Source organism: Dermacentor variabilis, chromosome 5 (assembly GCF_050947875.1).
Source record: "Dermacentor variabilis isolate Ectoservices chromosome 5, ASM5094787v1, whole genome shotgun sequence".
NCBI classification, from domain to species: Eukaryota; Metazoa; Arthropoda; class Arachnida; order Ixodida; family Ixodidae; genus Dermacentor; species Dermacentor variabilis.
Genome location: NC_134572.1, coordinates 111,123,426 through 111,148,210, shown reverse-complemented (window position 1 = coordinate 111,148,210; position 24,785 = coordinate 111,123,426). Strand labels below are relative to the sequence as shown.

General features: G+C 44.6%; 1 protein-coding gene across 4 annotated transcripts in view; it reads right to left on the bottom strand.

Annotated features, from left to right (window-relative positions):
• Nucleotides 1-24,785, bottom strand: part of LOC142583050 (uncharacterized) — a 65,579-nt gene that overhangs the window by 21,151 nt on the left and 19,643 nt on the right. For 2 of the 4 annotated variants that reach the window (XM_075693319.1, XM_075693317.1), the window contains exons 10-14: nucleotides 19,579-19,666; nucleotides 12,733-12,822; nucleotides 11,210-11,360; nucleotides 2,653-2,734; nucleotides 1,040-2,194 (exon numbers count right to left, since the gene is read on the bottom strand). In XM_075693319.1, the coding sequence (XP_075549434.1) occupies nucleotides 1,040-2,194; nucleotides 2,653-2,734; nucleotides 11,210-11,360; nucleotides 12,733-12,822; nucleotides 19,579-19,666 (1,566 nt within the window). The remainder of the gene's footprint in view (nucleotides 1-1,039; nucleotides 2,195-2,652; nucleotides 2,735-11,209; nucleotides 11,361-12,732; nucleotides 12,823-19,578; nucleotides 19,667-24,785) is intronic. The other 2 variants (XM_075693318.1, XM_075693320.1) reach the window with 2 other exon arrangements.

Below are 24,785 nucleotides of genomic sequence, written 5' to 3'. Positions count from 1 at the left end.
GGCCAAGCGTTGCTGCGGTGGTGGCTACGGCTGCCAGCGGATTTGCATGAGAGAGCGCCGGTTCCAGAAGGTAAGGTAATCAAAATGGCAGCGGTGGTGGCTTTGACTAATGCCGTTTAGGACCTACGGTTACAGCAAAGGGTTCTTGCACAAAATTTCAGACGTTCTTATATATAGGCTCCATGGGGTATGTGGAGGTGCCGCGAAGCCGTCCGAATTATCGGGCGTTCGGAAATTCGGTCGTTGACTGTACACTGGCAACTCTGCAAGCCGATGACACGGCGTCAAAGGCAATTCGTTACCATTCCTCTCTGTTACTTAAGCGAGCATTACAACGACTTTTGTTCCCTTTCAATAAAATTACAGTTAATTTTCCCTGACAGAAGCACAAATTCAGAGTTTTCCCTGAGTATTTCTAGTCTATTAAACATCCCTAAGCATTCCCGGTTTTCCCAGCTGATAGACACCCTGGCAAGGACCTGCCTCCACAACCAGAGGAATGTGTGTATGCAGAAGCTGGTTCCTAACCTTTAGACTCATGGCAACACTCATTTATAATTTCATCATTTTCACACTTACCACAGCTCTCACTTCATGCAAACGACCTTTTCACACATATGAGAAGAATAATGTGCCAGTATAAGCCAGGCTTACTGTTTGCCTTTACTGTGTGCAAAAGTGCATTCTTTGCGTGATGTCAACTAGTGCAAAGGTTGCTTTTCAACACGTTACACAAGAGCATAGCATTTAGTTACCCAGATACTGCAAACTAAATCCAACACACATAGAACGAGAAATTAACTCACGGGTATGCGAAAGCAAAAGCCTTGACAAAGGTATATCCATAGGAACCATGCACAGCACCACAAGGCTGCAGATAAGCGGTAGTCAAACACCAGCCCTAGTCACAAGACCAGAAACTGCAAACTGGACTGTTGCACACAAACTAGTGCAGGCGGAGAAAAGGTAAGAGTGTTAGTAGCTGCGCAGCAAAGAAAGCGTGTTAGTGATGGCCGATGTAAAGCGGTGTCCCACAAACCTGCAGGGGTACTGGAGTCATTTTCCTGCAGCCTTTCTTCCGGAACAAGCTCGGGTGGAGCATCAGCAGCAGTAGCAGCGGAAACACTGCTGTTCAAGGGTTGTTCTGCATGGGCCATTACAGGCAGTTCTGGATCTGAACGGGCAGTGTTCATCTTAACCTCTTGCTTCTGCTGGGAGAGGTCGGCTGGCAGCGATGACAAACTACGAGATGAGTCGGCCATAAATCTGCTTGCAATTCCAGTACCAGGAAGCATATGCAGTTTCTTTAGGACTGACTCCTCGACATCTATTCTTTTCAAAGAGTGAAAGGTCTCAGTCTCCAGAACGCCATGGCCATCACCATCGCCGCAGTGAGCTGCACTCTTCTTTTCAAGGCTTGCCGTCTTGTTCCCATTGCTGCAAAGGCTAGAGCTAATGTCGTCCTCTTCATAAGCAACCACTACGATGTCACTTGAGTCATCTGTGAATGGCTCTAAATTGGGTACAATCACTTTCTTCTCCCGACTTTGATGACTGTTGCCATTCTTTAGACTCTGGCTCCCCCCTGCCAATTCTACGACAGCCTCTAGGATGTTGTCGTCAATAAAGCTGGAGTACGAGACGTAGTTGTTGACAATTTCATCCACTTCCTTTGGGGTCAACAGGTCCTGGAGCCGCCCGGTCAGAACGTAGCCATCCTTAATTTTTGTCTCGTCAAAGCACCTTCTAATCTTCACAACGAGTTCTTCGTCTGGTAGTTCTCCAGAGGCCTTCTCTTCAAAAAGAAAAGAGTTGCCATTGTCCAAGGAAGGAGGCAAGTTGTGCAGATTAATGCGAGCCACGTCATCAGAATACTGTTCGATTGCATGGTCTAATGAAGTCTTGCTCGCATTGGGTGTCGAGTGTTTGACTTGAGCATAGGAGTCATCATTCTGTGAGGAAAAACCAAAGCTGGGCAGTGATGTCGGTTCAGCCTCTTCATTCTCAGACTCAAACTCGGGGCTGGAGGATGAAGTTGTGAGGGGAGCTGACAAAGATGATTTTTCCAAATTGGGAACAGCCAGTCTGCCGCTTAGGAGACTGTCCTCGTAGTATTCTTCTAGCTCCGAAGCCAGGCTCAAAGGCTGGCTCAACTGAAGGTTGCTGACTTGAGCCAGTAATGGGGAAGACGAAGCTGTATCATCACAAAACAATGAACAGCATTACTCTCAGTGCTGGTACAAAAATAAATGCTTTGTGTTGTCATAACCTTCACCGCTCAAAACACAAGTGCTGTCAATCATTATTAACATAAAATTTCATATCTCATGGGAATACAAGCAAAGACACATGTCATAGGTAAAAACATAATGCTCGAACATGTTAAACACAGGTGCTCCAATTAAATACTGACACTCTACATATTGCTTTTTTCTTACTTTTTCTTTTTAACATTGAACTCTCTAAAGATATGTAACATCATAAGATAAGCTGTTGAAATGACCCAAATTGTGAGATGTGAAGGCAAATGTGATTTCAACAATACATGTTGGGAAATTTTAAACCCAATGGACAGAGGTACATGTGACAGCAGCTTTGACAACTTTGTATGAGCGTCAACAGCAAAATATGAAATAAAGAAATGGGCAGTACCTCTTCGAGTTTCAGAAACTGACATGTGGTCTCCCCGAGACAAAACTTCATCATCTGTTTCATCTTCACCACAGGTTGAACCCTACAATGCAAAAAAGACATTTCATTAGGAACAGCACAGCAAAATAATGGATGATGCCAGGTTTTTGCTATGAAAGCGTATACCTTGCAAAGCAAATGTAAAAAGTTTGTAGCTGAAAAATTCATACTGGCAACACGATTTTGTGACTATCTAGATGATCAGAATTATACGTCATTTTTATTGCAAGATATGAAAGATTGAAGATTTTTATTGCATCAACACTTTCAACTGGCAAGTATGTACCATGTACCAAATTTATCTATTTCTTTTACCCTCGAGGCCTTTTGGCATAGAGAGGGGAGTGAATTACAAAAAAAAATGTGAGATTATTTGCTAATTAGACAAGGCTGGCTGAGGGTCTGCATGCTTATCTTTAGCTCCATTATGATGTTATGCCATGTGGCAAACCAAACGGAAAAAAAAGAAGCGAGAGAAACTAAGCAGCGTAAAAACAACTAACATTACTTCATGCTAATGCCTTCTATTATACAATATTAGCTGATGCTTTCATAAAATTTTCGTTATTATTAATAGATAGCATCTATAGGGAAGTTATAATTATATCAATAATTACTGATTAGCAGGATGAACATCCTAATTAATGCTGTTGTCTATGGAGGACACCACAGCAGAGGGCTACGGTTTAATTTTGGTCAGTCTGGAGATTAATGCGTACTTAAATTCAAGTATGCAAGCATCTTGGCATACCGCCCTCAACAAACTATGGCTGCCACAGCAGAGGTTGGTCATTATGACCTCAGTGTTCCATATCAAAAGCTTTAAATTCCACTCTACAACCAATGAAGCACGTAATGCTACACGTCAGATGCATGGATGATTATTTAAATGAGGACACTTTAAGTTGCGACAACAACAACTGCTCACCAACATCCATGTCTCCTGCTTTCAATTCTGCCTAGGTCAACGTGAAGAGCACAGCTTCAAAACAAATTGTCGGAACTGCATTAGCAGACACCTTTTTACCCACTTTAACAAAAGTCAAATTCATATCACTACAAGTCTTCACAAACTGCCCTGTTCACACACAAGGAGGCCCAGGTATCCTGCTGCAGACCATACTTTGAGACTCATGTGGAATTTTACAGTGGAGCTGTTAGAAGCTTGCTGGCTTTCTCTTGACGTTCACAGCTAGCTGGGGGAGGGAGAGCTGAGAGAGAGTGAAAGCAGAGTATAAAATAGCATTATGCAGCGTAGCGATGCAGCGAGGGTGGATGGAGCCTAATGGGGGAGAAGGAGCGGTGCCCACGTGGGCGAGGATCGTGGCCGAATGCGTGCCCTCTCCTGTGGCACACTAGGCGGGTGATCAGGCAAAGGAGGAGGGGCGTTCTGTTCTTTTCCGGCAGCTGCTAAGGTGCCTCGATGTCCTCCTCACCCCCTGCTCTGTACAGAGTGGAGACAACCGCGGCGTCTACTATGGCATTTGTCACGCACATCGCGGACGCTGTAGTAGACGCCTTTGGCGGACGTCGTAGGGACACATTGCCGGTGCTCGTGTGTACTGTGTGCGGTTCGGCACTACTTCACTGGCCTTCCCCCAGTGCCACTGGTCTCTTGTGTTTGCGATAGCACAGCCACGCATAAATTTTTGACTAGGTGCGTCACAAAATTTTTATTATGCATGTTAAACCAGATAAGTTTTGAGGCTAAACTTCCAAAACGAACTGAATGCTTTCTGAAATGTCACCAATTCATTCCCACTATGCACAATATCGAGACAAAGTTCTGCATATTCTAAGGTACCACAGAGGTCAGACTTCGACCCTATTCTCTACATAATCTATATTTGTCATATGCCGTATCTTGCACAAATGATTTAACTATTGCTCACTCTGACCTTAACACTTTTATCTTTAGCATTTCAAAGCATAGCGAATGAAATAAAACAATGCGAAATTATATGTTTCCACCATCTAACACTTCGGCTTATCAGCTGTTTAACACAGCTCCTAAATGATCTGTAAATGGTGATTGTCTTCACAATGTATGCTGCCACCAACATCACATTAAACTGGAATGCCCTTACAGCATGCAAGCTTAACACTAACCTCATGCATGGGAATATCTGTTGTAACTCATGGAGGTTGTTTCAGTCCCTGAAGTTAGTCATATTCTGTCTGACGCAATCATCCAAATTAACCTTCAGTACAGAGTGGCGTTAGTGTAAAACCCAGGTCATGCAAACCTGTCTCACTTATTTCAAGTTGTTCAAAGCAGATCTACCAGCTTCTTCGTTAGCTTGGATGGTAGACAGCAGCGAAAAGGCAGTGGTCCTAAGTTCGATCGACAAATCAGCATGAGTTTTCTCCAACTGCGACATTTGTTTTTCAAAGATACCAAAATCAGCACTTCTGTAGGTGTCACTATATATTATGCTATAAAATAGGTACCACTAGGCATAAATAGGCACTACACAAGTATACTATGATAAAATAAACCCTACCAGATCCAAGTGTACAGCGATCTTGTCTTCAAGGAAATGCCTTCTGTCTAGCAGAATTTTTTTCGGCAACGAATTTGAACAGTCTCTTTGCAAGTCAACCCCCTCAAAAATAAAGAAAGAATTGTGACCGTTTGGCTTCCGTCATTTTATTCACGCAGAAAAATAGCACATCTCACCTTATTTTATAAGATTTATTACCATAACAATTGTCTTACGCTCTTACGGGAGAGGAAAAGCCGACACTCGATCTATTAGCATAGCACTTTTTTAATCCCTCGGAACGCTAGCCTGTGTCGGAGCGTGCTAGCCGCTCGTGCCTCATGTGGACGCGAGCGTCTACGCAATTCTCATGCGACGCCAATGCTGCTGCCGCTACAGAGGGCTCCCCCCCTAGAGAGGACGAAAATTTGACGAACGATGGAAAGTCCACGTGACGCGGCGTGTCTTGGCATTGGTCTTAGGTGTGATGTAAAGAGGTGGCGTCGAAGGATGCAGCAGGGTTGCGTCACAGATTGGTGGGACCGATGGCGCAGGAGCTTCAATGTAGGCGGGTTTGAGACGTTCTAGGGCAATTGTGTCTGAGTGGCCTTTGACATTAATGGCGAAATTCGTCGGACGATGCTCCAGAACACAATATGGCCCGGAGTAGTGTGGCTGCAAAGGCTTCCGCATGGCACAGTTAAGCACGAAAGCGTGGGTGGCAGAGGTGAGTGCGGGAGAAACGTACAAAGACCTTGCTTCTTGCAAACGGGCAGACACGGGGCATATCTGGCAGAAGAAAGCTTGCAGTTCGGCAACATAGTTGGCAGGTGATGGCATAGGTGTTTTAGTGGTGGTGACAAAGAAATCGCATGGAAGCCGTAGGTGAATGCCATAGACTAGCTCAGCACACGAGCAACTTATGTCGCTCTTTTGCATGGCTCTGTTGCTAAGCAAGACGAGAGGCACATGTAGAACCCACTTCTCTGGCGATTCATGCACCATAAGGGAGGCCTTGAGATGCGGGTGAAAACATTCAACTAGTCCATTGGACTGCGGGTGGTAAGCAGTCGTGTGAAAACGCGTCGTTTCGAGTAGTTTGAGTAGCTCGTTGAAAAGTGCTGAGTCAAACTGCAGACCGCGATCCGTGACTATTGTGGATGGGCAGCCGAACAGTGCGATCCATGTAGACATGAAAGATGCTGCAACAGTGGGTGCTGAGATGTCAGCTATAGGTGTAGCTTCTGGTCACCATGTATAGCAGTCGATGCATGTCAGTATGTAGCAGTAACCTTTCGAAGGTGCACGAAGGCCGACGAGGTCCAGGTGTACAGTGTCAAAACGAGCATCCGGTAGAAGAAAATACTTGGCAGGCAGAATGGGGTGACGCTGGACCTTAAAGCGTTGACACGACAAACAGCAGTGAACCCAATCGCGAACTTGCGCGTTTAGCCTAGGCCAAACGAAACGACTGGAAAGAAGCTTCTGTGTCGCGAGTACAGTCGAACCCAACTATATCGAACCCGTTTACATCGAATTATTCTATATATCGAACAATTTCTGGACACGATATAGTTACAATGAGTATATATCGCAAAAATTACGCTTACATCGAACAAAAATAGCAGCGACACCCGATATATCGAACGTCAAGCGGCGGAAAGTGCCCGCGGAAGTTGGCTTTCCCTCGCGGTGGCGGAGAAAACTCGGCTGCGCGGCTCCATCCAACCGCTCTCCCTACCGTGACTGCGCTAAACTGCGCCCGACCGCGCTGCCTCGGACGAGCCGTCGGCACCCCCCCTGCAAAAAATGATCCTGGCCCGCCCACAGCGCTTGCTCAGACAGCCAATCAGATGCTCTTGTGCCCTCGTCGTGCAAGATGGCGAAAGTGCGAGTTGTCTCGCCGTTTTTGTGTGCGCCTTGTAGGCCTTCTCCCACAGTGTTGCCGTGATGAAGCGGCAGAATTTGCCTTTCGTCGTGAAGCTCGCAATCATAAATCGTGTCGAACGTGGTGAGAAGTCGGATGTCCCCGCAGAGCACAAGATTCCGAGGAGCACTCTCGGCACGATCTTGAAGAATAAGGGGGAGATTAGGGCTAAAGCGTCCAAACTCGCGACCCGGTGCCCGTGGCGCCCGACCCGTACGCACGGCCGCGTACGAGTGGTTAATCTGAAATTGCTTCAGCCTTGCCGACTTCCGCGTGCTCGGTGATGACCGTAAATTTTGATGAATGCGACGAAGCCGTTGCCAGTGTTGCCGAAGTTTGGAGCGAACTGTCAGAATTTCCGGAAGCTGTTGACGAATCAACGGTGGATGAGTTTGTGAGCGCAAATGATGTGTCGCGACCACGGGAGAGCCCGAAAACGAAGACTACATTGCCAACATCGTACCGAGCACAAGTGAAAGTGGGCACAATGAGGAAAGCAACGACGGTCCCACATCCTCCGAAATGATTGGTGCGCTCGCAATAGTCCGGTGCTCCTGCGCGAATGCGGAAAGTTGCGGCCTCAGCTGCTCCGACTCCTTAATGTGGAAAAGTGCGTGCGTCGCAGGCAGCGAAATTGCCAAAGCAGAAGAAAATGCAGGACTGTTTCGTGCGAAACTAAGCTAGTTTAATCAATAAAGTGATTTTATAAATGGTATGTGCTTTTATGACATCCAATTATTTAGCAGGCTTATATCGAATTATGCTCTATATCGAACTGATAGGCGTTTTTTTGCGAGTTCGATATAGCCGGGTTCGACTGTATGCCAGGATGCGACAGGTTGTGCACGGTTTCGAAAAGACGTCTGCGAAGGGATGCCGGAATGGATGGTCTAGGTGTGTCGGTAGAAGTGTCGTAGACGGCAAACGTACCATCTGCGGTCACAACGACATCCTCCAATTTCAGGGACGCTGACGAATTCCGTAGTGTACGAAGTTCAGCGTCGTCACATTGACTGGCGAGTAAGTCGACCTCGATGATGAAAGGTGCCGACGTCAATGTGGAAACGGCATTGACGCGACTCAAAACATTGGCTGGAATGCTGTCGGTACCCTTGATGTGGCGGAATGTTGTGATAAACTCTGAAATGTAGGAAAGGCGTCGACTCTCGCGGGGCGAGTAACAGGACACCGAAGGGTTCATTGCGTGCACAATGGGGTTGTGGTCAGTCAAGACAGTAAATGCACGGCCTTCTAGGAAATGGCGAAAATGTATGATAGCCAGGTAAATGGCGAGTAATTCATGGCCGAATACGCTGTAGCGGGACTGCACAGGCTTCAATTTCTTGGAGAAAAAAACGAGTGGATGCCACGCATTGTCGGTGAATTGCTGCGTAACGGCACCAACGGCGGTGTTTGAAGCGTCGGTCATGATGGCAGTGGGCACGTTTGGCTTTTGGTGTCTAAGCATCGTGGCGTTGGCAAGGGCAGACTTGACTCTTGTGAAAGCGTCGGTGGCCTCTTCAGCCCACTGAAGCACTTATTTACGTTTGTTTACCAGCAGAGCGTCTAGTGGCGCCATAAGTCGTGCACCGTCGGGAATGAATCAGTGGTAGAAATTGACGAATTCGAGAAATTGGAGAAGCTTGGTGAGTGTGGTCGGCCGGGGAAGGTTTTCGATAACGCGAATCTTGGACGGCAGTGGTCTAATGCCGGTAGCATCGACGATATGACAGAGGAAATCGAGTTCAGGTTGACCGAATTCACTCTTGGCGGCGCTGATGACAATTCCTTTACTGGCAAGGCGTGAAAACCCACAACCACAAGTGGTGAAGATGTTCTTCTGCGGAAGAGCTTGCGATGAGAAGGTTGTCAACGTATGCAAAAATGAAAGGCAAGCCTCGGGTGACAGAATCGATGAAACACTGAAAGGACTGGCCCGCGTTCCGTAAGCCGAAAGTCATGCGGAGAAAATCAAAAAGACCGAAGGGTGTGGTGATGGCGGTCTTGTGCATGTCTTTTTCAGTGACTGGTAGTTGATAATAGGCACGAACGAGATGGATCTTAGAGAAGATCAGCGCACCGTGAAGTCCTGAATGATCGGTAGAGGGTAGCAATCAGGAACTGTAACACTGTTTAGTGTCCGGTAATCGCCGCATCGGCGCCAGTCTCCCGTTTTCTTAGGCACCATGTGAAGTGGTGATGCCCAATTACTGGAGGAAAGGTGGATGATGCCAAGTTGCAGCACATGTTCGAACTCCGCACGAGCGATCTTGAGTTTCTCCGGGGACAAACTCTGGGGTCGGATATAAACTGATGGGCCGGAGGTGACGATGTGATGGCACACGTCATGTTGCACTGGTTGCGTTCAGTCCGGCAAGTGCATCAAAGTGGAAAACTCGCGTAGGAGCGTGGCGAAAGGTTCATCCAACATGGCAGAAATAGGCACAATCGGCAATGTGCCTGATGATGGGACGCTGGGAACGGATAGCTGGGTCACGGAGTCTATGAGACGGTGTCGTTGGAGGTCGACAAGGAGTCCATAGTTGTGCAAGAAGTCTGCTCCAATGACTGCACAACGAATGTCTGCAACCAGGAAAATCCAGCGGAACGCTCGTCAAAGGCTAAGGTTTAGCCCGACGGAGCATGATGAGAAAACTGGAATCCTGGTGCCGTTGACGGCTTGCAAAAACGACACAGGCGTTGCTTTTTGGTCAGAGTGGTGGGTGGGGAGAACGCTGACGTCAGCTCCTGTGTCGACTAAGACTCGTCCCGTAACTCTGTCCATCACATAGAAAAGGTGACTTGTGGGTTGGGCCGGACCACTCGTCGCCGTTAAAGATGGGCTGGCCTGTTTCCCTGCCAAGCGCAGAGACGCCGACAGCGACGGGCGTCGTTTCCAAAACGGCGGTGGTAGTAGCAAATGCCAGACGTTGTAGTTGATGTTTCATTGCGGGTGCCCATGCATCTTGATTTGCTGGAACTACAGCTGCGCAGGCGACGAGATGACGTGCGGTGATGTTCTGCTCCACAGATGATGTGTTCCAGGTGCTCACAAAAGGAGTCGAGCGGAGATTGCGCTGCTAAAGAGCAGGGAAGGGTTTGCAGGGTGGCTGTCACCCAGAGATGATGCCGTGGCTGCAATGGTTAGGGTGGCTACTTCCATGACTTTGTTGGCCAAAGCGACAAGTCCGGTAAGGTCCATGGTAGAGGCTGTCGCCAGGACCATCTGCACGTTAGCTAGGAGTCGCTGCAAAAACAGTTCACACAACAGTGCATCGTCGATGGATCTTGCGTTGTTTCCGAGCAGCTGCCTCATTCGGCAAAGAAGTTGACTAGGGCGTCGGTCGCCAAGCTCTTCAGTGGACAGAAGCTGCTGGATGCGAGAATGCCGTGAAGCTGCTGTGCGCTGTAGCAGGGCTGCCTTGAGATCGTCATAGGCGGCAGTAGACAATGGGGGTTCAACAAATCTGCTACTTCGTCAATGGCGACTGGAACGGCGTAATGAAACTGTGAGGCTTGAGAGCTGATACCAGCGATGTGAAATTGCAATTCGGCCTGAAGAAACCACGCCAGCAGATGCTGGTCCCAGTACTGTGAGAGGCAGACAGCGATGGCTGAACAGGAGGGCTTACCGCGTTCCTCGGAAGGGTTCTGGCCTTGAGCTCTCATGGCATTGGTCTGGTCCATGGTCATCTCTACCACAGGAGCGTATGGCACTATCACGTCTGGGTCACCTAACTGTGGTGATGAGTGACCACTTAGACCAGTAAGGTCTCTGGCTCTCGCGGGAGAGGAAAAACCAACACTCGATCTCTTAGCGTAGCATTTTTTTAATCCCTTTCGGAACGCTAGCCCATGCCGGAGGATGCCAGCCGCTCGTGCCTCATGTGGATGCGAGTGTCTACGTAATTCTCATGCGACGCCGATGCTGTTGCCGCTAAATATCTATTACAGATCCCAGTAATTTTAATAATGTACTTGAACATGTTACCTGATATTTGTAAGTGTTTATTTTTCATTTTCCCACTCTCTTCTGTAACGCCCTAAGGGCCTTGAAGGTATTCAAATAAATAAATAAATAAATAAATAAAGTGGGGAGTGTGCTCACAGTTTTCCTCTGTGCAGACCTCAGGTGTGGGCTGTCAGGAAAGTCCACCGTCTGGGCTCGGTAGAGGAAGGCAGCTTGACTCGGTGCATCAGCATCGACTGCTGCATCGAAGCTTTCGTCATTCACCTTTTCTGTGCCTCTGCAAGAAACCCTGCTGATTGTCAGCTACTAAACCAAGACCACTAAACCATGCAAATCACAGTGTATTGCAACATGTGGGAAATTCAAGTGGGAAACCAACATTCTTAGCCCTTAACCCAGCTTGACTATCACCTTTTCCGTAACATTTATTTTCAGCCCAACTTGGCACCGGCCCAATTCAAGCATGTTCTACACTTACAGAGACACCAAATTAAAACACCAGATCCTGTTAAAACTAGTACATAAATAAGCATAAAGAGCAATAACTGCACGGCACACCGCACTGTCATATCTTGATTTTGCCAGCCGAGAGGGAAAGGGGCACAGTTATCTTTGCCTGTGCCTCCGCCCTGTTGCCAGACTAAAGGCCGCATGCCACAGCAGTGTCACATCAGGGAGGAGCTTTGCACCAATCCTCACTCTCTTGCATGTGTAACCATGCAAACAACAATTAAAATTTGAAGTCTGATATCTCGGAGCACAGAACACGCTAGGAGAGTTCTTCCAAGTAAAACTGTGTAGAAACACGACTGCCCCTAGCTTTTCCGCACCAACATACATACTTACTGCAGTCAATAAAAATTAATGATTAAATTTTAGTTAATTGGGCTGCTGACAGCAATAATTATCACCTCACTTCATGTCCCCCTGGCCACACAACTTATTTGCACAGGTGGTCCTCATGTGCCTCCTAATGCCTAAGTTTAAGAAAACCATAAAACTTAATTTTGAACACCCAGTATATTATAGTTCAATGAAAAGCTTGCTATTTGAAATATTACATATCAAGCTTCTTTTCTTAAGCGAATTTTGCACTGTAACTGGCATCCGGACTACTGACCAGATGACAATTTCGATGTAAAATATTGCATGATATTTTTGCACAATTATGTATTATTACTATTGTAATTGTTTCCAGATTAGGAATTTATGCATTAAATTAACTAACCTCAACCAAGTGCTTCCATAATCTGTAACATCACGGTGAGCAGGTACATACAAGAATTATGAAGAGATGTCATAGCCTAAATATAGGACTTTCCAGAGTGTTACTCAAGCTCCCATAAGCCAAGTCTGTGAATATCAATTTCATATAGAACTGAATGTCGCCTCAAAGGACTGCACCTTCAGCAAACAGCAAGCAATCTTTGCAAGCAGTCACCGATGAGTAATAATAATATGGTCTAACATTAGGATCAATGTAGTAGTAGCGAAGATTCCAATTACTGGGCAAAACAACAATCACTACAGTGCATGGAACAAGCGGTAATACTTCCCACTTCGGTTGTAGTGATGATGGCAGAAATGCAAAGAGATAGCATGTAAAGAAACAGTGGCAATGCAAACTGACAAGAGATAACATACAGGAATGATATTATTACCCATCTTTTGCAGTTTCAGACATGCTATTTGAAGAGTCCGAAGGTGAGAAAGGGGGGTCCCGCAATGCCGTGTCCTCAGGACTGCTTGCACTGAAATGACATTAAGGAACAGCAAATGAACAAGTTCACTACATTTGACTGGTGCCCTGTACAAATGAGAAAGCACTAGGGCCAGTGCACTTATTTACTCTCCGAAACACGAATGGCAATTCCCAGATATAACCACCATATCATACCTTTTTCTCTTAGATTCACAATAGTTTTTCCTCCTCTCCATCAATTCGCACTACAGCAAAATTTCGATCGTACAAATTTCTGAGGATCTTGGAAAATATCTAAAATTTGTATGACCCATAAACAAACCCCAATCAGAGCACCAAAGTGAAGCTAAGAGATTAATGACCATGGTGCTGACTTTCAATTGAAGAAGTCAGATGTTTGTAGACCCATTTGGAATGCATAAAACTTGGCACTCCTTTCTTCATCTACGTTTCCGCTATTCACTGCATGTCGCAGGATGTTGAAGGCTTTTATCATCTTGGCTGCTGATGGTTTCTTGTCTTCGTGCATATCTGTACTTTCACTGTCACATGGATAGAAGCGGCCAAGGTAGTCTTGCAGCAGCTCTGGGAGCAGCAAATTTGGCACATTGGAGCAAGTTTGGAGCAGGAATTGTTCGTTTTGGAGCAGAAGACACACGTTTTGGAGTATGCTAGGTAAGGCTCAACATGAGTGAAATACAGACAAATCAAGAAAAGGTGTTTTTTATTTGACTTTACAGAACACTATTAGGTTACGGAGAATCAGTTCTCCAGAAGCCCGCAAGGTGGAGGAATTAATAAAGGGAAAATGAGACATCCACCCAATCGTAGCAATTGCTGAAAAGGAAACCCATACAAAGAAAAGCTTGCAGTTGAAGGAAAATTTTGTCCTGGTCTGGGACTCGAACCCAGGACCAACGCCTTTCTGCGGAGCCGCTCTACCATCTGAGCAAATCAGGTGGCTAGCAGATGGCAGGGCAAAGTCGAATTTATTGACAACTCAAAGCAAAGGCAAGAGTTTGACATAATAGTTCTGCGGAAACCCGCAAGGTGGAGGGAAGTAATTAATAAAGGGAAAATGAGGCATCCACCCAATCGTAGCAATCGCTACAAAGGAAACCCATTTGAGGAACCTGTTTGGGCTTCCTTTGTAGCAGGTGGTGGTCCTGGTTTCGAGTCCCAAACCAGGACGAATTTTTCTTCAACTGCGAGGCTTTTCTTTCGAGGAACCCATATGGGAAAGTTTCCTTTGTAGCAACTGCTACGATTGAGTGGATGTCTCATTTTCCCTTTATTAATTACTTCCTTCCACCTTGCGGGTTTCTGCAGAACTATTAAGTCAAGGTGGACAAAGGAAACTCATTTGCATCCCTCTGAAACCACTATTAAAGGGAAGCTGAAACGCTTTTCGAAAAAAATGAGTTCTCTGCGGCATTCTACAGTTTTGAGTCCCCTGAACACGAATATCTGGTTCAAAAAGGGCGGACACAAATGCAAGCAGTTGTTTTTTCATGAAAACGCGCACCAGCTCCTCAGGGCATCGCGCGAACGCCGCTGTCGCCCGTGATTGGTCGGGGCCGCTGTGACGTCATTCGCGGCAGTCGCCGGTCGGCGCCGCCGTTTCAGAGCGTTGCATGGCGTAGCACGCTGTTCTGTTCTGGCTTCATAGCCGAGTTGTGAGCATTATGGAACGTTCTCGCTGTCTCGGACAGCTTGTATTTTCGCCGTACATGTTCGAACCGACAGCCGATACGGAAAATGATGGCGGAAACGACGATGTTGAGTGTGCCAACAGCGAGAGCGATGTGTGCACCTTCTCGCGAGTTGGAAATCTTAGCTGGTACGTATGTTTTTTTTTTTCATGTAGCTGCACGTTCCAATGACGGGAGAAAAAATGCGCTAAAGTGTCACTGAGAACATGCTGCTGGAAGAATGCCGAAGCACTTACTTCTCATTAGATTGTAAACACGGGTGCAATTCCGCGATTTTAAGCACCTTGTCGCTGCTTGTCTAAAGTCCCGTGGTTTTTTGAGTGTTGATACACGATCGCGAACATAAGTGCCGCGTTTCAAAGCGCGCACATGCAGTGCTGCGAGGTACAGTCATGAAAGTTGCTTATCATACACATCCAGAGATGGCCAGAGGTATTATATGTGCAATATTCATACTATGGTTCGACGACTTTGCGATTGTGGCTCGATCAAGAATCGGTATGCGTGCTCCATGCTAGTGTTGACATAAAGATATTAGGCAGTTTTAGCACCGCCATGTGGTAAACACGATAACTGCAACCGTACGTCGAATGTCACTAGGCAAGCCTATACTCCATTTCATACCTCAGGTGCAACGCTGTGGAAGCGACGCACGAAGTCCGGTCACCAAAATTTATTACTGCGCGCGTTTCCGTCCATGCTTCGCAGCGTGCCAGTGGCGTTTGCTCGCGCGAGCATGCACGTGAAGCTGCCGCGACGGGCTTCAATTAAAAGATGCCGAAAAGAAAATTGATTTAAAAGAACGTGTTAGCAGCCGTATAAGTACATGGATTGTTTCTATGGGTAAATTCTTTTTTTTTCATTCATATTCATATATTTCATATTCATTTCATTCATATTTCTCATTTCATGCATTTTTCATTCATTTCATTTTTTTTTTCATTTCATATATGGAAAATTTTCTCAGAAATCGGGTCAAGAAACACCAAACTTTTTCTAAGTGCGAACGCAGCCACTGCAAGAAGTATCTCAAGCCTCCACAGCGTTGCACCTGATGTATGAAAAGGAGTGTAGCAACGCTAGCAACAACGCCTTTCCGCATTTGTCGTAAGGCTATCCGGCTATCGCGGAAATGGTCCGAGCACAGCAGAGTTGGTTTCGTCGGCACGAACTTATCTCTCCTCACCGCACGGACCCACTGCACTGCAAGCTTCTTGTCCTTCCAGAACCTGTGAAACACCACATCGTCTCGCCCGCCTGTGTTCGCGCAGCCGAATGCTGCACAGAACGAGGGCATGTTGGGCGCCCTTGGCTGTAGGCACTCACGCAGCACAGAAGGAAATAACAGTTTACGAAAATCCCAAAAGAAAACAAACGTGAGCGGCGGCGGCGGCAGATCTCTCGTAGCGTTGTTCAATAAAGCGCAGGACGGAAAGAGGCATGCCAGCACGCCGGTCCGGCAGCTCGGTCCCCGCGAATGACGTCACTCTCGTCGGTTCTTTCCTCTGGCAACCACCTCACCCGGCGCTCCGGGAAGCGAGGGGGGCGTGTCCACGGGGGTGATTTAGAAAGCGATTTCCGCCCCTTATATTAACAAAGCGAGGAAAAAATTTCGGAATCGTAAATTATTAGGTCTATTCTTCCCAATCCCAGCAATTCATGGAAATTGAAAACCATTTCAGCTTCCCTTTAAGTTACACACCGAACGTGCAAACTAAACATGGAAAGAAAAGAAAAACAACCAAGGGATTTGCATGAACAGCTTTTGTTAATGAACAGGCTTTTGTTAAGGCTAGTCAAGAGTTTGTTTGTTCTTTTTGCTGTGCACAAGCAACTAATATTTGTTTAATTAGCTAACATTAATTACCTCGCTTATTGGGTAAGTTGGATAATGCAAATTCTAGGTTGCTTTAAATTCAGTTACCGCTCATGTTTCAACATCCTCCACAATTTTTTCATTGACATCTCGTTGGTAACGTAAGTTTATAAAGTTAGCTAATTAGATACACTCATACACAATGAACAAGAAGTACTGACTGAGGCAACCATCACCAACACCCATCAAGATACAGTTACTGCCTTTCGAGTAATGCCCTCAGTTATTTTTATAATTCTTGGTGGCATTCAGTTGGCTAGCAGATAACCACAGAATAAATGCAAACCTACATTCTTGATCATAGCATGCTTGCCAGTATTCCACATAACTTGGCAAGAAGAAAGAAAAAGGAAGAACCGACATTTATGAAAAAAATAAAGGGAAAAGAGTGTTCAGTGGCTTTGCAATCAGTGTCGCTGACCAATATTTTGCACAAGCTCAATTATTAAGGCTGCCCTATAAAGTCAATGTAAAACAGCAACCAATATTTTGAATGCCAAACAATGGTCTCCTAGAATTTTCGGACTCAACCTGCACAAGTCACGTCATGAACATCTTTGTTGCAGACGCAATTTCTGTCATTCACATATTCTCTAACCCCTTTACAACAGCCATTCAGCTGCCATGGCAGACTAAAACCAAAACTTTACATACTCGGTCTGCATTTTGTGGCCGCAAAAGTCTGATTTTGTATGGTGTGGTTGTGCAGAATATAGAGTACCCGGAGCGCAAATATGAGTCATGATTATGGCTGCCATTGCAGATTTACCAACAGAGCATACAAGCAAGCCTTAAGATGTATAACAACAGACCATACAACTTACTCATTCAGCTGAGAATGCGGCTTTCTTTCCCAACTGTGCCATAAAAAGAGTGCCAGTTCAAATCATCTTTAGCTAGTTCGCATAGTATGCAAACGCATCAGATTTATATAAAACATTTGTAACGCATTGTGTAGCAAAATTGTTTTCGTTTTCCTTCGGCTAAGTTACAATGTGCCACCAAACACAGCCTCACTCCAAAGACGTTGACAATGAAACAGATTGCTTTAGATTGGCCTCTAGGACTAAACGCTAGCCAACACATGGCTGTGCGATTGCCACTGAACGTGAGCATCCTGCAAAATTTAGCGGCTTCATTTGAAGTTAGTATCGTGGCACAAGTTGCCGCAGCTCGTTGGTTTGGTGCACAATGACGCAATTGGCGCAGCATTTCCATCCCTGCTGTCATTATCAGGTTCCCACCCCAGAAATTCTTATCGGCAGTAACAGGGGGAGTATTTGAATCATCCCAAAATGGATTGCATTGTGCGCAACATGTTCTAGTCAAAACTTCCTTCAAAATTCATATCGCTTCAAAATTCTCAACAAATGTGATCTTGTCAACACCCAAATGTATTCCTGGGCCTCACTGCACTCTTCAGTCTAAACAGAAGTAATTCTAAACTTCTCTCTTACATCTGCACTGTGAACATTATTTGATATTTCGACAACAGCCATGAAACCTTCAAGCATTGTAATATCAACATGATGTGGAAAATGCTCAAAAAAAAATAAAGAATGATCATGAAAAGAAGTGTGGGTACAAAAAAGTTATGCAAAGCTTCCTCCCCTCCGAGAAGCGTCAATTAAATGAATCTTATTGTTTATTCAATAGCATTTCTTTAGTTCCCCCTTTCTTTTCTGTAACACTCAGCCTCCTCAATAAAAGAGTTAAGTGAATTCCTGCCGCCCTTCATACTGTAAACAGTCCTAGATGGTTCTTGGAGATCAACTGTTTGTGACGTGTTGACAGCTCGTGCTGTGTCAACATCAAGCACAACACAGCACAAAGTTCCAGCATATGTTCCACAATGCATTTATTCGATTACTTGGCACACACATAAGTGATGTGGCACCATACCATGCTTACTTCTTGGTGGAATGCACACCTGCACTGGAATAAAAAATGAAATTCACTCTACATCTACATTCGAACAGCCTCGCTGAAGCATATGCTCCACACACAATTTATCTATAACTATCAAAATGCACCAACAAGATTGTCATCGAGATGCCACTGCCTGCTGTCAGCAACGAGTAAAACAAAATGGGAGCTACAAGACCAACTGACCATAAAAGCTAGTCACAAACACTAGCAGCTATGTGCACTGCTTGAGGCCAACAGACTCCAACACCCACTGTGCTGCAATGCACTTGTAGCAGCATCCACTTACTGACCTCCCTTCCTTTGACTACTATATGGAAGGCGGTGCTGCCCGATATTGAAATAATCGCTGCACATCAATAAAGGTCCTGGCTGATCCATGAGTTGCAATTTTGCAGCATCTATCGAAAGTCGCATTAGCAAAGGGGTGCATCTCAGACAACTATAGAGGATATTTTAGGGGTTGCCAAGAAGTAACATTGAAGCTAAAAACTACTTCAATCAATCAGGCAGCAGTGTCCACACACCCTATTCGATGCAGAAGAAATGTTCCGAGCGGACTCGTGGTAAATCTGTACGTTTGTGAACGATAGAGTCAACCCTAAACACCATAGCTAGGCACTAATGCAACCATGACACAATGTATGCTTCCATAAGCAATATGATTGGAAACACCCCAAATTTGCGTTGAAGAGGCCATGGGGCTTGGCAACTAGGCTCAATGTAAAGCTACTTTGCACATATTTACACGTCGGCTTCAAATCCATGTCACAAGTACTATATGCACTCCTTGAAAACAAGTTCAGTGTTATTTCTGACTCTTCACAGGTACATATTTACATTTAGTAGCGCCAATGTGCCATGCAATTCCCAGTAATACCTGAATGCGAAACCACGCATTGCCATGTAACACCAACTCAAAACCACGCAATGTACAGTGCTCACAGAACGAAACGCGACAGGGAGCATTTAGTAGAACCCTGCATATGTGCAAAGTACACAAGAGTGCCATGCCATCTTGGGTACTAGGCGCAAACACACACAAGACACAAGGAAGGAGACGGGACAGAGCGCCATGTCATGTCGCTAAGATGCCGGCCACAAAAGGTGACATGGGCTCCGATCTAAGTGTACGCACCAAAATTATGCCGATGTGACACGAACTGCAGTCGCTGAAAACAAAAGTATAAGCATTAGTTAGCTCTAAATTGAAGAGTTTAATTCCGTGAGCACTGTACATCGTTGATGTAGCCAACACATTGTGAAGCAGCAGTTGTATCACTTCACTTACGTTGTTGGTGCAGAAGGTTGATTGTTTACGCTGAGAGATCCATTTGTCTGGGGGCAATGCTCATTCATCTTGGGCATGATGTTATCATCTGCGTAAAGGCAATGAGATAACAAGGACGTAATGTAGTAGCCAATTTGAAAAAATGGCTTGCTGATTTGAGAACAGAGCAGATTTGCACTATATGCTCCATACTGGTACATTGCCCCTGCTATAACGTTGCTGAAAGCATGGCCGTGATTGTAATGGTAACCCAGGTAATTGTTCTTGTAGCTGCCATGTTTTCTTGTGCCCACATGAAAAAACATGCTAAATGTGTTCTGCTGCCCAATGGGAACATAAAGGGACAAAAGCGAAATAAAACAAAACGAGTGACAATGTACAACTTCACTGCTATATTTATTTGCGCAGCATTGAATTTTAAGATTAGTCATACTTGCTAAATAAAAAGCAGCTTCAATATTAAATGAGTATGAACAGCAGGACATTAGGTAATACAGTGAACGCAAGAAGGTTATGGCTTGAGAAGTGAAAATCGGCAGTGGAAAAAGCTAAAACAGAAATAAGCGAAATTAGTATTTTTACAGCTTATTTTTTGCTTTATGTGATTTTCTCAAAGTGAAAAGTGAAGTCTATGGCTTTAGGCCCTCACATTTTTAATAGCCAGTAATTATGCTGAAATTGAAAATTGAAAGAGATTCCAACCAGTTATATTGCTCTGAAAGGAAACTAAAGATAAACACTAAATGTTTAGACTCGCAAAGCACTGTGCTAAAGCTCTGTTTTCATTAATTTCGTGGTGAAAGGTTGATTACTAGAAAAAAAAAAGGATGGTCAAAGTTCCATTTCTTGAATTCTGTACTGAAACTCCAGTAATGGCATGTCAATTCGATGTCGTAGATTTCAAGGTATCTTCTATTTGGGTGAATGTGGTAGTTCTCAACTTTTGGCCAGTTTAGTATTTATCACCTTTAGAACATGATGTAGTCCATCTAGGCCAATAGAAAACTGAGTAGGCCTAAGCATGTGCTATCAAGATTTACGACGGCACGGCGGGCTGGTCCACGGGAAGATCAAGGTGGCATCGCCACCATTCTTTCATTTTCGCTTTTTGCATCTTTTCTGGCTACCCATGCCACCTCTGATGGTAAAAGTGGTGCTCTTGGTATTGTAGAGGTATTGATTACTAATATGACTCAACCTTGTTTACTCTTTCGTGTCCCTTTTGAGGTTAACTTGCTGACATACACATTTACATCAGGTTGCAGCATGCTTTGGGATGAGAACATATTTTTTTCAATTATATAAATAATAAAAAAGGTAAGTTTTTTTTGAAAAGTTGGAAGGTGTTGCCGATGGAGATGACACAACCACCATGTAAGAAAGCCAGGAGAGCATATATGTTGACAGGGCAAAAGAGAAGCACAAAGCATTGCATCCCTACTACACAGTGCTAACGGCATCTTGGAAATCAACATTCCCTGAGGGACGAATTGTCACTAGGTGGACTGGATGGAAGTAGAGTTATTCACAGCCCCGATTGTGCTTTAACAGTGCTCCAAAATCAATAAGCTGAAAGCTGTAAGGCAGAGGAACCAGCACCTTACTCCTGAAGAGAGTTCTCTGTTAGACAGGCAAGCATTTTCTTGCAACCTATACTCTTGACCATTACACCAACATTGAGGAGGTGGTGATGACACCATTAGCATAACACTGATGCCCAACGTTTGACAGGATGCTCTAATCCCAAGCTTGTAATGTCTTTGGAGACTTTGATCTGCAGTGGCCTGTATCCTGATTTAATATTTCTTTAATGCATACAAAAAATCAGCTGAAATGGTTACATAAATTGGCATAAGATGTGCAACACATGCATTAAAATCAATCGTGGCAACAGTTCAAATGATAAGACAAATCGTTAACAATTGTTAATTTGTTGTTGGCAGCTACAGGTGCTTCGAACTCTCAAGTGCTTTAGGATAGGAAACTGAATGAGTTGGTATGCATTCACGATCTAGTTTGTGCAGCGCTCACACAAGTGAACGAAGGAAAAAGAAGTTGTACACAGGACATGCGCTGACTCTCATCTGACTTTTTATTTTGGAAAACATGAAGAAAGAAAGCAATCTGTATATATCATGTGAAGAACCCTCCGGTGCGTTGCTGTCTTCTGGGCACGTTATCAAATTTGAAGTGCGTAAGCGACACCTATCTTGTACTGCTGCACGTGCTGATCAAATATTGCATTAACGAGAGGCTGAGCGAGCACGAACGATCGCTGGCCGATACCAAGCCATCTCACCTAGCAGTTAATTGGCGAGAATATGGTTGTACACCACATTTCAGCGACACCGTGGTCTTATCGAGGCACTGAGCATAGTCTAGACGCACGTGAGGTAATTGAAGCCTTTCACATTAGAAAAAAAGGGAAGGCTATGTCAGTTGATCATAAATTCGCCTATTGGGCAAAGAATTTAAATATTTGATCAGCACGTGCGGCAGTGTAAGATATATGCCGCTCACATGCTTCACCTCTGATAATGTGCCCGGAAGACAGCAACACACCGGAATGGAGGGGGGGGGGGGGGGAGGTCTTCACATGTTATAAGATATACGGATTGCTTTCCTTCTTCATGTTTTCCAAAATAAAAAGTCAGTTCAGAATCAGCACATGTCCTGCATGTGCCTTCCTCTCCCTTCGTCCAATTTTTAGCGCTGCACAAACTACATCATGATCTTAAATGCTGCAAGATAAGAAATTTTGCCTTCGGTAGCTACCAATGATAGAGTGTCAAGAAAATGGAGATGAAAAATATTACAGAGTTCTTCACATGGCCTGTGAAAGAAGGTACTGCTGCCACTGTTTGGTCCTAGGCCTATTTATTCAAACACTGCACTTCTGCTTGGTTATGTGTGTCAACACCTTGACAACCATTTGAAACATGCAAGGACCTGACATTGCCCATTGCCAACAGTTACGTGCACACACTATGCTCCAAGTCTCTTTTGTGCATCTAATTCATTGCGAGGCGCTAATTGTTCCCACTTTGCTTTGACCAACATGTTCTTTGCACACTCTGCCATGACTGATCTCCACGGACTCTGAGCAGCTCACCTTCTAGGTGTGTTGCTCTGCACGTCCCACTGCCCTTACCGTGACATGACATTACAGCTTGCTACAGCATGCCTGTATTTTCCCTCCCATCCCTTCCTGTTCCAGATATAGCACTCATCAGACCACCCCTATGGGTATGCTAAAAGAGTTACTCTGGGAGGTAGGGCCAGAGGGTAGGCCAGATGCCAAAACCAGTTCACTGATTTGTACTGCAGACAAGAAGCTTTTCCACTTGTGCTGGTGTCTCTGCAGTCACATTTTATAATATCTGTCCCATGTACCTATTAGTTATCAGAATGCAATCACACAAGCTATCATGTTGTACATACTAACAGATAAATGAAGTCTATGGAAAAGTTGAGCAGTCATTGTCAAAACCAACACTCGCTTGTTTCCTATTCCTCATCATCATCAGCATCATCAGTCCGTTGGAATCCAGTCCGTGACCCTTAATGACCATCGGTTATCTTCCCTCCTCGTTACATGTCCTGCCCATGCTCATTTCTTTTTCTTGATTTCAACTAAGATATTAACTCACATTTGTTCCCTCACCCAATCTGCTCGTTTCTTATCCCTTAATGTTACACCCTTCCTTCTTCTTTCCATAGCTCGTTGCGTCCTCAATTTAAGTAGAACCCTTTTCGTAAGCCTCCAAGTTTCTGCCCCGTACGTGAGTACTGGTAAGACACAGCTGTTATACACTTTTCTCTTGAGTGATAATGGCAACCTACTGTTCATGATCTGAGAATGCCTGCCAAACGCACCCCAGCCCATTCTTGTTCTTCTGATTATTTCAGTCTCATAATCCGGATCCGCAGTCACTATCTGCCCTAAGTAGATGTATTCCCTTACCACTTCCAGTGCCTCGCTACTTATCGTAAACTGCTGTTCTCTTCCGAGACTGTTAAAAATTACTTTAGTTTTCAGCAGATTAATTTTTTAGACAAACCCTTCTGCTTTGCCTCTCTAGGTCAGTGAGCATGCATTGCAATTGGTCTCCTGAGTTACTAAGCAAGGCAATATCGTCAGCGAATCACAAGTTACTAAGGTATTATCCATTAACTCTTATCTCTTGTTTACAATTGACTAAAACATTTTTTACCATCAGAGTGTGGACAATTTTTTAACTCACTCTCAAGTATACATGCAGCACAGTAATTATCATGATTACTTGATCCTATAAAACTTGTTGCTGCACTAGCTGGTTGATAACACTTAGGAAAAAGATACTTCGCAAAAAAAGATGAGCACAAGAAGATAGTGACATGGACTCTCAAGCTTCTCGTGCTCGCCTGTTTTGTGGAGTATCTTGTTGCAAAGTTTTACGCTATTCTAACATGCACTTTTCTTTTTCTGAAAAAATGTACTCAGAAATAATGCCCGCTCTAGATTCGAGTATGATGCCAAAACTGCAATAGTGACAGGCTATTGCCATTGGCAATAAAATTTCTATAATTTACATATTGCTGCTGCTGTAGGAGCTATGGTAGCTTTGTGCCCGCTCCTTAAGCAATGTGTTCAAGAAATGCAATACCTCAAATGCCAAAGACAGATCTGAAGATTGGATGCTATGATTGTTGACAGTGATAAGCAGGCCTTTATGGCAATTATCTATTTAGCATTTCTGAAATCTAGTCTACAGCAGCCATTCAGTCTTGGAAAACTTGTTTGCAAAGAAACTATAAAGATGTTGAGAGGCTATTCATGTTGTGTTTTTAACAATTAGTGATCTTGTGTTTAAGACTGGTCTGAATTGTCCCTGATAGTTACCTATCTTTTCTTCAATAGTCAGTACAAGTGTGGTACTTAATTAAACAAAAAAAGTATTCCTGCTGTAAATATATTTGTCTGCATATGAATAACAATATTCAAGTGCCAAGGAAATCCTAGTTATAACTAATAATTGTTATAACCAGATTGCATGCAAAAAGCAGAGGGCAGAAACATCTAACCATTTTAACTAAACAAAAAGAAGTACAGCTGAGCCCACTTATAGCATTATTGGTTTTAACAATACTCAAATGTAGCAATGAACAGTTGATGCACTGTGAACTTTTGTTGTGTGTTCTACAGTAAAATAAGTCACTTAGTGCAA